This window comes from Callospermophilus lateralis, chromosome 9 (assembly GCF_048772815.1).
Source record: "Callospermophilus lateralis isolate mCalLat2 chromosome 9, mCalLat2.hap1, whole genome shotgun sequence".
Taxonomy (NCBI): Eukaryota; Metazoa; Chordata; class Mammalia; order Rodentia; family Sciuridae; genus Callospermophilus; species Callospermophilus lateralis.
Window position 1 is genome coordinate 6,000,368 of NC_135313.1, and position 13,118 is coordinate 6,013,485.

The following is a 13,118-nucleotide window of genomic DNA, read 5'->3' on the forward strand; positions in this document are numbered from 1 at the left end:
ACTACACGAACCAGCCCAGTTTGATGTGACATGGAAGTCACTTCTCCCACCCCTTTTTCTGTATTTTATTGTACAGAAGTTACCCTTGACCGTGGTCTGAGAGCTTAGCCCTTTACTTTTTCTTCTCTGCCATTTGTGAGCAGCTTCCTCACTTGGTGGAAGGAAAGCAGCTCTGCTTACAGAACAGCTGGAGACCACTGTCCTAGAGAGGCCCATAGGGAAGGGCTGGCCCTTTGGGCTCCCGGCTGACCTGTGGTGCACCCCGCAGTGCTCAACGGGGGCTTGAGGGGAGGTGTGGAAGTCCTGTTTGCCTGCTCTGGGAACAACTCTGTTGACCACCCAAGTGCAGGTGAGTCTCTCCTTACTCTCCTCCCTTCTCCCCTCTCCGTGTTTCTCAGACACGGGGCTGATTTCTCCTTTTCAGCCCTCGGCCAAATTCCGTTCCAGGCTTCACTGGGCTCCCGTTCAACGAGCCCAGGCCACAGGACAAGTGAGGGGGCCTGGGATAAAGATCATGTCCTCTCCAGGGCTGCTGCAGCACTCCACCCTGGCCCAGCCCTCCTCTCAGTGCTGTGCTACCATGAGCTGGACACCCCACCAAAGGCCTGGGGTCCCCGGGAGCAGAGGCTGGCTGGTCGCTGGGCAGCACCCGGTGTGGTCCTTTTGGGTGGAGGGGCTGTCTGACCCGTGCCAGGGAAAGTGAGAAAGACATGGCTCGTTAGGGTTGAAGTTTCCGTTGCACCCCCACAACTCACCATCTGGAGTCCACACCCCAAATGGCAATGGGGGCTTATTTCAATAGAAGAAAATACACTGACTACAAGGTTTATCTTGAAAACTAAATTTTAAACTGTTTGCTTTGCTGTGCGAGGATTCCATGCTCCAAGGAGGCAGCTTACAGCTCCGTGGGAACCTTAGCACATGCCCTCAGGGGAGGCCAAGTGCCAGTTGCCAGTGCTGGCTACAGCTGTCCAAGACCTTGAGCGTCTCCAGCGCTGCCTTCCTGACCCCAGGATCCGAATCCAGCTGTAGTTCTTGAAGAGCTGGGTGGGAGCACAAAGAGGAAAGGGTCGAGCCTCTGGGAAGACCACACCCTTCTGCCTGGTGCAGCGGGTGGTGGCCACGTGGCCTGGCAGGACTGGACCCCCCCCCACGGGCATGCAGCCAGAAGATGGCAGGTGGAGCTGCAGTTTTCATGCCCACTGAAGTCCTCTCAGGACGTCAGCAGCCACTAACAGGGACCAAAAGGTCACTCACAGAACCTGAGTGCAGCGTCAAGGCAGAAGCAGCCCTTGAGAAGCCATGAGTGGGGGGAACTCACGCGGCCAGCAGCTCCCTTCCAGGAGGGCCCTCCACAGCCACCCATCTCATCCCAGGAACATTCCTCTCCCCCAGACAAGCCCACAGGAAGGCCCAGCTGCCCTCCCGGGCTCCCCAGGGGTTCGCGGAGCCAGCGGGCTCCTTCGGGAGTGTGGGGAGGCCGACTGTGCATAACCGATTGTCCACTACTCACAATTCTGCAGGGCCGGCCAGTCCAGCTTTTTCAGATAATGAACAGACAACTGCTTCACTATGATCCCTAAAAGGACAGCCAAAGAAATGCCACTGCCTAGGCCAGGTCAGCAGGAGAGCCTATGCAAGAGGCGTGGTTCTGCCTTACCAAGACCTCAGTGAAGGATTTTGCTGGCCAGGACCAGACTAGGAGGAAGTCTAACTGGAGCCCAGAAGGTAGGCACAGTGGGCAGGCTCGACCTGAACCCTCGTCCCCACCCTGCCACTGCCCCTCCAGCTAACTGGCTGCCCAGGTGCCCTTCAAGGTCCATCCTGAATCAAGATATCTTCTGCTTACCTGCTAAGTTGCAGGCAGCGATTCTGATCCTTAACAAGTTACTTTTAACATAGGACATTGTTTCCAGAAAGAAGCCATAGAGAACAGCAGGCTTTTTCTGAGTCTGCAAAAAGTAAGTGACATACAACAGCTTTAAGATGAGACCTGGAGCCAGGCCGATCACAAGGAGCATCCCCTTCTGTCTGATGCACCAGTGCTCCTGCAGCTGGAAGCCTCTGCCCAGAGACAGCAAGAGCCCATCCCAGCATCACACAGCAGATTCATAGCAGGGCAAGTTAAGGACATTTAGTCCCTGGGTTGGTTCTTGTCTACGGGGACCATTACATTTATCAGGAACCTGTGCTATCCAAAATGTAGCCACTGGCCATGGTGGTCCTTGAACACTTAGAATGTAGCTGGTCTGAATTAAGTATGATATGCCTTTTGGGTTTTGAAGACTGTACCAAAAAAATGTAAGCTATCATAATAATATATAATTACAATAACAACACATTAAAGTTTATATATTTATATATTAAATATATTGTATGTATTTATAAATATCTAATAAATACTGTGTGGTATATTTATATACTTTATGTATGCCATATTAGTAATAATTTTATATATAATATATAAATATATAACATACATGTTGAAATGATCATGTTGGGTTAAGGCTAAGTTAAACACATTAAAATCGATTGGCCCCTTCCTACTTTCGGAATATGGCCACTGGGAAACCTAAACCAGGCGTGTGGCTTGCGAGCTGTCTCCAGGGGACGTTTCATGTCCAGAAGAGAACCCAGGGCCTCAGTGGGGTGTGCCTGCGGCTTCCTCACCAGGATGGAGCACATGCTTGTCTGGAAAACGGTCATCTCCTCGTCGGTTCTGGTGTGGCCTTGCCCGGAGGAGCTCTCCAGGGACCTCCAGCCCCAGAAGTGCACGCACTGAAACATGGTGGCCCTGCAGGCCTGGAGGGACACGGGACAGCCGGGCAGCATGGCATCGGCCCCTGAGCACGGGTCCCATCCTGCCCACCCCGCCCAGCCCCTGCCCGCTATAGGACCAGCTGAGGCCCCGCCCCTGGCCTCTGGCAGGGAGAGGGGGTGTCTCCTAGCAGGGGAGGGTACAGCGCTGGCGTCCCTGCCACCCTTTCTGGGTGTGCTGTCACCCTCGTCCCTGTGGGCAGAGTGGAGGCTGAGCAGGAGGGACAGCAGTCACCCAGCGCTGATGCTGCCTGCCCCATGTCACCAGGGACCCTGCAGCAGAGTCTGGGCAGAGAGGGGTGATGAGAACCAAACCCGGGTCTGGGGAGAGCACTCTGGGACGTCCCTCACCCTGTGAGTGCCATCTGCACCACGTCCACCCCATTGCCACCCAGAAACCCAACACTCACGAACAGTGTGCAGGGGACCTGCGACCCCAGAACTGGGGTTTGAGTGCCCTTGCGTGGGTCAGCTGCAACCCCAGGCTTTGAGAGGGGCAGAACACCCCAAGCTCAGCCACCTCCCACTGCCCACCCTAGTTTGTGTAGGAGAGAAGGGGGTGGGGTCATGGCCAGAGGGACCCTGTAGAGCCTGGGTGAGAGGTCATAGGTCACATGAGCGGGGTGAGTGGCTGTCACACAGGTCCGTGCTCCAGCCAGCCAGGGCCAGGGCCTGAGGGAGGAGCATGGGCCCTCCCTCTCCTCCCTGCTTTCACTCCACAGCACCCGGGGAGCTGGCCCTGCAGAGGGAAGGGACCAGGCCAGGCCCGTCCATGACTCCCAGCCGCCAGACATGGGCCCGCCCCACAGGGAACAGGAGACTTCAGCAGAGTGTTAAGCAGGACAGAGTCCTAACAGCCTAAAGTGACCTGCTGGGAAGAAAGGGGGATGGGGCGGAGGGTGGCCGCAGGCAGAGTCCAGCAGAAGGAAGCCAGGCCATGTTTCCCACAAAGGCACATTCTGAGTCGCCCCGAGGGGGCCCTCTCCCAGCCGGCAGGAGGGAGGACATGGACAGCAGCTGCTGGGCTCTGGAGAGGCTGGACATGCCTCCTCCCGAAGGACCGGACCGTTTCCTTTTGGGGACGGCGCCACCTTTCAGACAGGGATGGGGGCGAGTCTTACGTGGGCGGTGCTGGAGCAGGGGTCCTGGCAGTGCAGCAGGAGGGGGACCCAGGCCCTCTTCACTTCCCCTTTGAAGAAATGCTTCTTGGAAATCCCGACCATCTTCGCCAGCTTCCCAAAGAGGACGAAGGCCTTCAGCCGCAGCAGCTCGCTCTCCTGGGCCCAGGAGCACAAGCAGGGGATGGCTCCTGGAGCAAGAAGCCCGCCGGCCCGCCCGCCTCCCCAGGCCATTCCAGAGCTTCCGCCCTGCAGGCCTTCTGGACCACTCTGCAGGGAGGAGTCCCTCCCTGGCCAGGGCTCCTGTGGCCCTCCAGGGACTGGGCGTGACCTGTCTGTGGGACCAGCTCTTCCCTGTGCAGGGCGGGAGTGTTTGGGAGGGGTAGGATGGGGAGGAAGCTCTTGAGCTCAAAGGGCCACAGCTAGAGTCTGCAGCTTAGCACAGGCGTCGGTTCTACGGATCCTACCACCAGCTCTGCACACATCAGCGGCAAGCGGGCCCCTCCGCTCACTGCTCCAGAGCACATCTTCTCGTGAGGGTGAGGAGTCCCTGCCCACCTGCTGAGCAAGCTGAGCGCTGTGCTGTGCCCCAAAAGTTCAGGTATTGGAAACAACCCCTAAAGCCATATGCTGATGGAATTAGGAGGTGGGCCTTTGGGAAGTAGTTAGGGTTAGATGAGGTCATGAAGGTGTGGTTCCCATGGTGACATAAGTGGCTTCACAGAAGAGGAGGAGAGCTGAGCTGGCACACTTGATCTGTCTGCATATGATGCAGCGAGAAGGCCCCCACGTGACGTGGGCATCCTGCTCAGGGGGCTTCCTGGCCTCCAGAACCCTGAACTAAATCAATCATCTATGCCTGTGAGTCACCCGGGCTCTCGGGTATTTTGTTTTAGCAACGGAAAAACTCTAAGATACTGAGGGAGGCTCTCGGCTGGACTCACATTGTCAAAGAAGACTCTGCACAGCTCAGAGACGGCTTCGAAAGAGGAGCCCATGTCCCCTTCTCGGAGCTCAGCCAGGATTTTGGTCAGGGTCTCCATGCCCTCGACAGTCACACTGCTGCTCGCGGGACCCCTCAGGGAGCCCAGGCACTGTTCCAGCAAGAGCTTCCGATACTGCTTCACCTGGAGGGAAGCAGAGAGCTCAGCCTCCACCCTGCAGCCCGGCAGACCTGAGGAGAGGCCCATGCGGCCCTCAGCATCTGGGACCTGGACCCAGGGCATGAAAGTACCTTCTTGGGGGCACCAAGGGCCATGTTGCCCAGGGCGCGCAGGGAGAGCACCCGCAGGGCCTCGTCCTCCTCCTGCTCCGCACCCTTCTCCAGCATCATCACCGCGGGCCTCAGCAGCTTCTGCTGGTACAGGATCGGGCGGCTCATGAACTGCAAAGGACCAGGTTCCTGTCAGCCCCCGGGGAGGCCCACTGCGCAGCAGGGAACCAGGTACCACCCGGAATGGTCCCTCTGTGAGCAGGAGAGGGGGACCAGGTGTTTCGGTGTCCTCATCTGTGGAGGGGGATGACGCCAGTGAGGAAGCATGGTCACCTGCACAGAGACGCACATTCCTTGCCATTGATTTCTCTAGTTGACACAACAGAGCCGCTGCCCGGGGCCGGTGCCTCCGGTCTGAACTGAAATGCCCGGGACCCTGAATTCTACTCCCTTGGGAGAACCTCACAAAAGCCTCAATGTGGTTTTAAAGAAAGCTGAAGAGCCAGGCACGGTGGCATGTGCCTGTAATCCCAGCGACTCCCACAGCTGAGGCAGGAGGATGGCAAGTTCAAGGCCAGCCTCAGCAACTTAGAGGGCTGGGGATAAGCTCAGTGGTTGAGTGCCCCTGGATTCAACCCCCAGTAGTCCCCCCCAAAAAAGAAAGAAAAACATCATGCATAATTCAGCCCCATCAATATTGAAAGAATTTAAACAACTTGCCTCTTACAAGCTGAACCTAACTTTTTTAGTAATAATCAGCTGGAATTTAACATTTACCATGCAAACAGCATACACGTGATCTCATTTAGTTCCCCTCAGAGACTCCTAAAGTAGGTTCCGCTGTTCTCACTCCAGCAGAGGCAGAAGTTGAAGCCCAGAGACCTTAAGGAACTTGCCCAAGGCTGTCCAGCTGTGGGGTGGGGGAAGCTGGATCCTACCAGGGCCCTGTGACTCAGGGCCCCAGGGCCTGCTGCCACACCTGTGTAAATCTCTTCCCACCGTCATTTTCGGGGTTCACAGCGGAGGCATGAACACCAGACGAGCCTGAGAACTTGTAAAAGCTTAGAAAGTCTGAGGCTGGTCTTGCACTGGGCTAGGAGTTTTTGTGTGGTCCAAAGCCAAAAGTCGTTTTCATAGTTTTCAATGGTGGAGGGATTTCATGACCGCAGAAGTCGCGTGAAGCTCAAGTGTCAGTGTCCATCAGGAAGGCTTTACTGGAACCCCGCCGCACCCACGGTCTCCATAGCACCCGGGGCTGTTTTCCTGCTAGGAGGTGCTCCACACAAAGCTTGCTGCCATCCTGGGCTCTGGGGTTCCTGGGGCACATCGGACTTCATGCGCCCAGTAAAGTCTCCCTCACAGTCTCTGGTCAGTTCCCTCAGGATTCATGAACCCTCCCCTGGCAGAGCAGCTGGGCCACATGGCTGTGGCCCTCCCACCTTCCTGGCTGGCGAGGCTGGGGGCCTCTCGGAGCCTCCTGTGCAAAGCCTTCGGTGGATCCCATGGTGCCTCCGCTGGCCCAGGTCATTCCCCTCCCCTTGCCATGCCTCGGCTGCCCGTCTCGGGCACGGGCCATCTCAGCCTCTCCCCACAGTGCCCACCCCGCACTGCTCCTGGAAGAAGGAGCGAAGGAGTCAAGGAGCATGCAAAGGAGGAAGCTCAGAGGACCCTCAGCCACTGGGTGCCTGCCTCAGAGGCCAGCCATCGCAGGAGAGCCCAGGACACCACCCCACCGCCCACCCCACAGGGCCACGGGCCTCACCTCCACGCAGACAGCCGTGCTGCTGACGCGGCAGCTCAGGACTTCGGAGGCCATGCCCCTGAGCACCAGCTCCGACAGCCTCAGCCTGTAGCTCTCCATGTTCTGCATGCACAGCCTGTGAAGGACACCAGGGTGCTACCTGGCCAGGGAAGCCAGCCCAGCTCCTGCCCACTGCTCTGCGCTTGGCGCTGGCTTGGGGGTCTGAGGGGCTTAGTAGGGGCTGTCAGTGAAATGCTCTCTTTCCATCTGCTTTTCTAAAAGTGGGACAGGATGAGGGCTGTTCGTGGTGATCAGGACCCAGGAGGTGCTGCCCATGCTGGTCCTGCTGCTAGCCCCTCCTCTCCCTGACCTCACATCTGCTCTGGAGCAGGAAGTTTTGAACAAAAGGTTCCCACTGTCCTACAGTGCACTGCCACCCCAGAGTCTGAGACACAGGTCAGTGTGGCAGTGTCCCCAGATACAAGGCATCCAGCGGTGCCAGTCACAAAGGCCTTCTGTCCCACAGTGCCCTCCACCCCATGAGAGCCTGGGCCCCACCTGGCCAGCAGGCCCACTCCCTCCAGGAAGGTCAGGCTGTCCTCCAGCAGTGCCCACACAGACTGCTCTTCCAGGGCGTGCAGCAAGCGCTCGTTGTTGATTCTCTTGAGCAAAAGCTGCATGGACTTGATGGTGATCCTGGAAGGAGGCGGCAGGTCTGATGTACTGCTGGGCCCCGGGCCCCTGCTCTCCTGTCTGGGAGGTGGGGATCCCAACCCCTCTGGGCCCCCATGCAAAGAGCTGAGGGGGCCGAGTGGGTCTGCAAACTGAAACCCACACCAGCTGGACACACATAAGAGGGATGGTAAAATCAGCCTCCAGAAACTTCCCCACCAGGAGGAGGTACCTACGCCCCCTCGTGCAGGTGACCAGGGGCCCAGACAGCTTCTCAGGGAGGTCCAGCCTTGGCGGCCAGGTCCAGCCCAAGCCTGCTGCCTGGACCCCATGGACCACCCACCTGCCCACCTGCCCTCAAGCACCTCTCTAGGTTTATCTCCTCGGGCAGGGTCCCAGTGTGGACCAGCCTCCAGGTCTTCAGGACAGGTGAGGCGGCCTCGGGCCTGTGGCTGCTGCTGAGCTGCAGCAGGAGGGTGTAGATGAGGTCAGGGAACAGGTCCCGGAGCTTGTCCTCCCTGTCCAACTTCTCCAGGAGCAGATGGATGGTGCACAGGGTCTGAGGAGAGAAGGGCCAGAGGTGTTGGGAATTCTACGCTGAGACCCCTGAGAAGACCCAGGGCCTGCCCTGCCACTCACCATCAGAGGGTCCACTGCAGCCAGGCGCCAGATGTCGGCCTTGGAGGTGGCGTTTACCCTGGGGGTGAACCGCGACTGCAGGCGGCCCATCAAGCCGTGGAGCATAGTCCGTGCAAAAGGCACATTCTGTGCCACAGTCAGCCACACCTCCGTCAGGTGGCTAGCCAAAGACAGGCACAAGGACAGTGGGTTTTCTGCCATGTGCCCTGGTAGGGAAGAATCCCTTTCAACCCCTTGGCAGGGCCCCAGCTACTGTCTGAACTCTGGGAGCTGAACCTCAGGGAGGTGGCGTTAGTCTGCGTAATTAGAACCCAGGTCCCCGACCGCATGCTCAGGCCCCCTTTTCTGCCCAGGCTCATAGTACTGCTGGGAAAGCCATGGCCCCCTTGGAACACCTGGGGTCCCACTGGTTATGTTTGGTGTCTGTAAGGACAGTTTGCTGATGTTGTTTTATCAGCTAATTCTCCCAGTGAGTCTTAGAGGAAGCTATTTTTCTCTCCCTATGCTACAGAAAAGGAGAATAAGGCTTTCAGAAGTCAGGTGACCAGCCAAACTACAAGAGGAACTGTCTTCCTTGTCCTCAAGTTCAAGTCTCTGGCTCTACTGCCCAGGGTGGTGTCTGAATGCGCCAGGTACAGAGGGACAGAGGTGGGCATCAGTAGGTTATAAAGGGCTAAAGCAAAAGTCTAACAAGGCTGAAGAGAACAAAGAGACTCGTAGACTGCCTATTCCAGCCCTCCACACCACATGCACAAGCGCAGGGAGGTGAGTTTGGGGTTGTGGAAAGAGTAGAGGGGAGGGGGTCAGAGGTAGAAATCAGATGAGGGGCCCAAAAGACACTCGCTAGGGCCGAGGATAAAGAGATCATGGGGGTCAGGAAATAGGGCTCTCAGGCCCATAATGGCAAGAAGCTGGATTCTACCGCAGTCACCTGAAACTGGAGGAGCTCCACCTGACTGCAGTCTCCTGAGGCCCCGAGTGAATGGCCACCTAAGTGCTGACTCCTGACCTTCACAAACTGTGAGGTTGTAAGGAGCATCTGCAGTAGACATGCTGGAACATGCTGGGACTCACTATGTTGCTGGCCATAAGGAACAGCAGCCATTGAGCTGCTTAGTCACGTCTGCTTGTAATTGATAAGGAGCTGTGAGGGCCACTAGCCACAGGCATGCTTAGCAATGACTGGCTACAACTGGCAGGGAGCCCAGCTCCCTGGACATGCACAAAGAACATGCCAGCTGCAATGACATCACCTCACTGGACATAACCAATGGACATTGACTTTCACTGGGTTTAACCAATCACCAACGTACGCCACCAACTTGGAACTCTATTTAAATTGCTGGTCCCGCCACATTGAAGAGTCTTTTCTCCAAGGACATTGGCGAGACTGGCCGCCTTGCTGTCTGTCCCTGGACTGACTTCACCCTTCCCTGACATCCAGCCATGGGCTGGAGAGAACCAGATCAGGACAACGTCTGCTCTTGGCTAAGAGAAGTCACAAGGCATCGGAGGTATTTGGGGGCTCGTGGTTGCCCTGGGATTGTGTGCTGTGCTTATAGTGTTTAATCAGTGTGCACTGAAGGCTAGTCGGGGTGCTCCTGCACAGCCAGCACTTTTTGCATTAATTGTGTATATTTGATGATTGGTGTGGTCGATATACACTTGCATTTAAAGCAACCCATCTCTGAGTAACTACTAATAGCACTGCTCACGACAGGGTGTTCAAAGCTACTAAGTTGGGGGCATTTATTATGCAGTGATAGCTGACCAATACAGATGTTGGTCAACCACCAGTAGCCACCAGGAATGCCAGTAGGACCTAGGGACACACTACTAGGAGTGCACGGCCCTCTGCCCCTACTTTCCAGCACTGCTCCAAGTGCCACCAACCCTCATTAAATTAAATCACAAAACCTAAGCTGCCCTCCCACCTGACCCTGCAGGGCTCCTTTAGGAGTGGAAGGTCAGCCCTGGCTGTGGGCCTGAGGCCTGGGTTTGGGTTACAGCCTCTTAGTGTGACATCCCCCTCATCTTACTGTGGCAGCACAGCCTAGCTGCTGGGGGGGGGGGGGCGGGGGGACTCCCCAGATGAGTTCTTTCTGGGCCTCCCCTGGTGAGTTCCAGTGCTGTCCCAAACACACTCCCCACCTTCAGCGAGACCCCGCCTGCACACAGGACATTGTGGAGGAGCTGGCTCCCAGAGACGCCTCCAGGAGGAGGGGCTGCCCTGTGGCTCCCGGTAAACCCCTTCCCCTCGGAGGCCACATTTTAAAAGGAACAGGGACTGGAGCATCTCAGGGGCTTTCTCAGGCTGTGGCTCATCTGCCTGAGGCTCTGTCCCCACAGGAAGGGAAAGGGCTGCCATCAGGGGACAGTACTGGACTTCCTGGCCTGACCCAGACAGAACAGCCAGGACACGTGAGGACCTACAGCTCCCAGAGTCCAGCGGATGTGATGAGGCTTTGGAAGTCTGGCCCCTGGGTCAGTGGTTCCCTGGAGGCTGGGGACCCCTTAATGAGATGCAGGTAATTGGCTTTGACGCCCCCTGGGCCCAGGCTTCTGGGACATGTCCTCCTCCTTTGGGCACCCACCTCTCCATGGGCAGGGGCTGCCTCAAGAGTGACGTGAGGACAGTCTCCTGGTGGTAATGAGCCAGCAAGAGGATGCCTTCAATGAGAAGGCGCCGCACCTCCGGGTGGTCCACCACTGGCAGGTGGACCAGGATGGCGCCCAGGATCTCAGCCACCTGGGGAGGGGGCAGGCATCACTGGGGCATCAGGCCCTGTGGGACACCTCTCCCTGAGGGAGAGCAGTGGGCAGGGCAAGACTCCAGGACCCTCCCCCGCATCAACACCAGAACCTCTCCAAAGAGAGGCTTCATCTCCTCCTTGGACTCAGGGTGAGGGTGAGCCCCAGGAGAGGGACACGTCCCATGGCCTCTGGGTACTGTCAACATGTTGCCTCTACTCCAGCTATGTCCTCCTCCTCCTCCTCCTCCTCCTCCTCCTCCTCCTCCTCCTCTCCTCCTCCTCCTCTCCTCCTCCTCTCCTCCTCCTCCTCTCCTCCTCTTCTCCTCTCCTCCTCCTCTTCCTCCCCTCCTCCTCCTCCTCCTCTCCTCCTCCTCCTCTCCTCCTCCTCCTCTTCTCCCTCCTCCTCCTCCTCTTCCTCCCCTCCTCCTCCTCTCCTCCTTCTCTCCTCCTCCTTTTCCTCTCCTCCTCCTCCTCTTCCTCCCCTCCTCCTCCTCCTCCTTTCCTCCTTCTCTTCACCTCCTCCTCCCCTCCTCCTCCTCTTCTCCTCTTCCTCCTCCCCTTCACCTCCTCCTCCTCTTCTCCTCTTCCTCCTCCTCCTCCTCTTCTCTCCTCCTCTTCCTCTCCTCCTCTTCCTCTCCTCCTCCTCCTCCTCTTCTCCTCTCCTCCTCTTCCTCTCCTCCTCTTCCTCTCCTCCTCCTTCTCCTCCTCCTCTTCTCATTTATCCTCCTCCTCCTCTTCCTCCTCCTCCTCCTCCTCTTCTCCTCTCCTCCTCTTCCTCTCCTCCTCTTCCTCTCCTCCTCCTCCTCCTCCTCCTCCTCTTCTCCTTTTTCCTCCTCCTCCTCTTCCTCCTCCTCCTCCTCCTCTTCTCCTCTTCCTCCTCCTCCTCCTCTTCTCTCCTCCTCTTCCTCTCCTCCTCTTCCTCTCCTCCTCCTCCTCCTCTTCTCCTCTCCTCCTCTTCCTCTCCTCCTCTTCCTCTCCTCCTCCTCCTCTCCTCTTCCTCCTCCCCTTCACCTCCTCCTCCTCTCCTCCTCCTCTTCACCTCTCCTCCTCCTCCTCCTCTCTTCCTCATCCTCTCCTCCTCCTCTCCTCCTACTCCTCCTCCTCTCCACCTCCTCTTTCTCCTCCTCCTCTCCTCTTCCTCTCCTCCTCCTCTCCTCCTCCTCTCTTCTTCCTCCTCCTCCTCTCCTCTTCCTCCTCCTCTTCACCTCCTCTCCTCCTCCTCTCCTGTCCTCCTCCTCCTCTCTTCCTCCTCCTCCTCCTCCTCCTCCTCCTCCTCCTCCTCCTCCTCCTCCTCCTCCTCTCTTCCTCCTTGGCCCCAGGGCTGTGGGAGAGGCAGTCTCAGGAGTCAGCCCCAGCCCCACCCAGGGCCCTGAGCAGCTGTGCCACCTTATCCTCCAGCTCCCTGGCCCGCATCTGGAGGAAGGTGCCTATCCAGGTGACAGCAGCCTTGTCGTGCGGCAGGTCCATGGCCCCGATGTTCTCACAGAGTTTCTGGATGAGTGAGACCACCTCGTCACAGTTAAACTCCATGCAGACCACCTAGGATCAGAGCATAGCCTAGTTCCAGCCCGCTCCCCTGGCTCCTCCTACTCCACCCAGGAGGCATGGCAATGGCCCTCTTGGGACTCGCTGCCCAGCTTCTCGCTGTCCTGACGAGGTGCTCAGACAGCAACTCAGCACCTCCTACATCAAAGCGCTCCCACAACCAACCTCTCCCAGTCCTCGCCGCCTGCCTCCCGCCCTCCCTGAACCCCACACAGGATGCTCCCACACAAATCTCCTGTCCCCAGTCCACTGCCCTGCAGCCTGCCTGGCCTGCGCCCTGAGCCCTGTGCTCATCCTGCCTCCCCAAAAGCCCCCTTTGCACCAGGAAGCAGCTCTGCCCTCAGGCGAAGGGGAGCTCACGACGGAAGGCCTGTTTGCAAGGAAGGTGCCTGTCCAGGTGACAGCAGCCTCGTCTGGGCACTGCCTTTCTTTAGTGTGACATTAGCCCGCAGGCCTCCTCTGGGCCATTCCTGTGGCCCTCTCCATGCTCAGCGCAGCACATTGTAAGTGCCGGGAGGACTTGACCAGGAAATGGTAGGCACCATCTCTGCTCAGCGCCCCAGTGAGGAGCCCTACACAGGTCATTTCAGTGCAGATATATCCCTTGGACAAAAGGCTGG

The 13,118-nt window shown here is 57.7% G+C and overlaps 1 protein-coding gene across 1 annotated transcript in view; it reads right to left on the reverse strand.

Annotated features, from left to right (window-relative positions):
• Window positions 1-927: 927 nt before the first annotated feature.
• The window catches only part of Mroh2a (maestro heat like repeat family member 2A), a 51,107-nt gene continuing 38,916 nt past the window's right edge, over window positions 928-13,118 (reverse strand). Inside the window, exons 29-41 of the mRNA XM_076866408.2 lie at window positions 12,340-12,492; window positions 10,795-10,949; window positions 8,201-8,360; window positions 7,927-8,120; window positions 7,448-7,585; window positions 6,911-7,025; window positions 5,170-5,319; window positions 4,880-5,062; window positions 3,939-4,094; window positions 2,671-2,802; window positions 1,850-1,952; window positions 1,514-1,579; window positions 928-1,043 (exon numbers count right to left, since the gene is read on the reverse strand). Of these exons, the coding sequence (XP_076722523.2) occupies window positions 928-1,043; window positions 1,514-1,579; window positions 1,850-1,952; window positions 2,671-2,802; window positions 3,939-4,094; window positions 4,880-5,062; window positions 5,170-5,319; window positions 6,911-7,025; window positions 7,448-7,585; window positions 7,927-8,120; window positions 8,201-8,360; window positions 10,795-10,949; window positions 12,340-12,492 (1,821 nt within the window). The remainder of the gene's footprint in view (window positions 1,044-1,513; window positions 1,580-1,849; window positions 1,953-2,670; window positions 2,803-3,938; window positions 4,095-4,879; window positions 5,063-5,169; window positions 5,320-6,910; window positions 7,026-7,447; window positions 7,586-7,926; window positions 8,121-8,200; window positions 8,361-10,794; window positions 10,950-12,339; window positions 12,493-13,118) is intronic.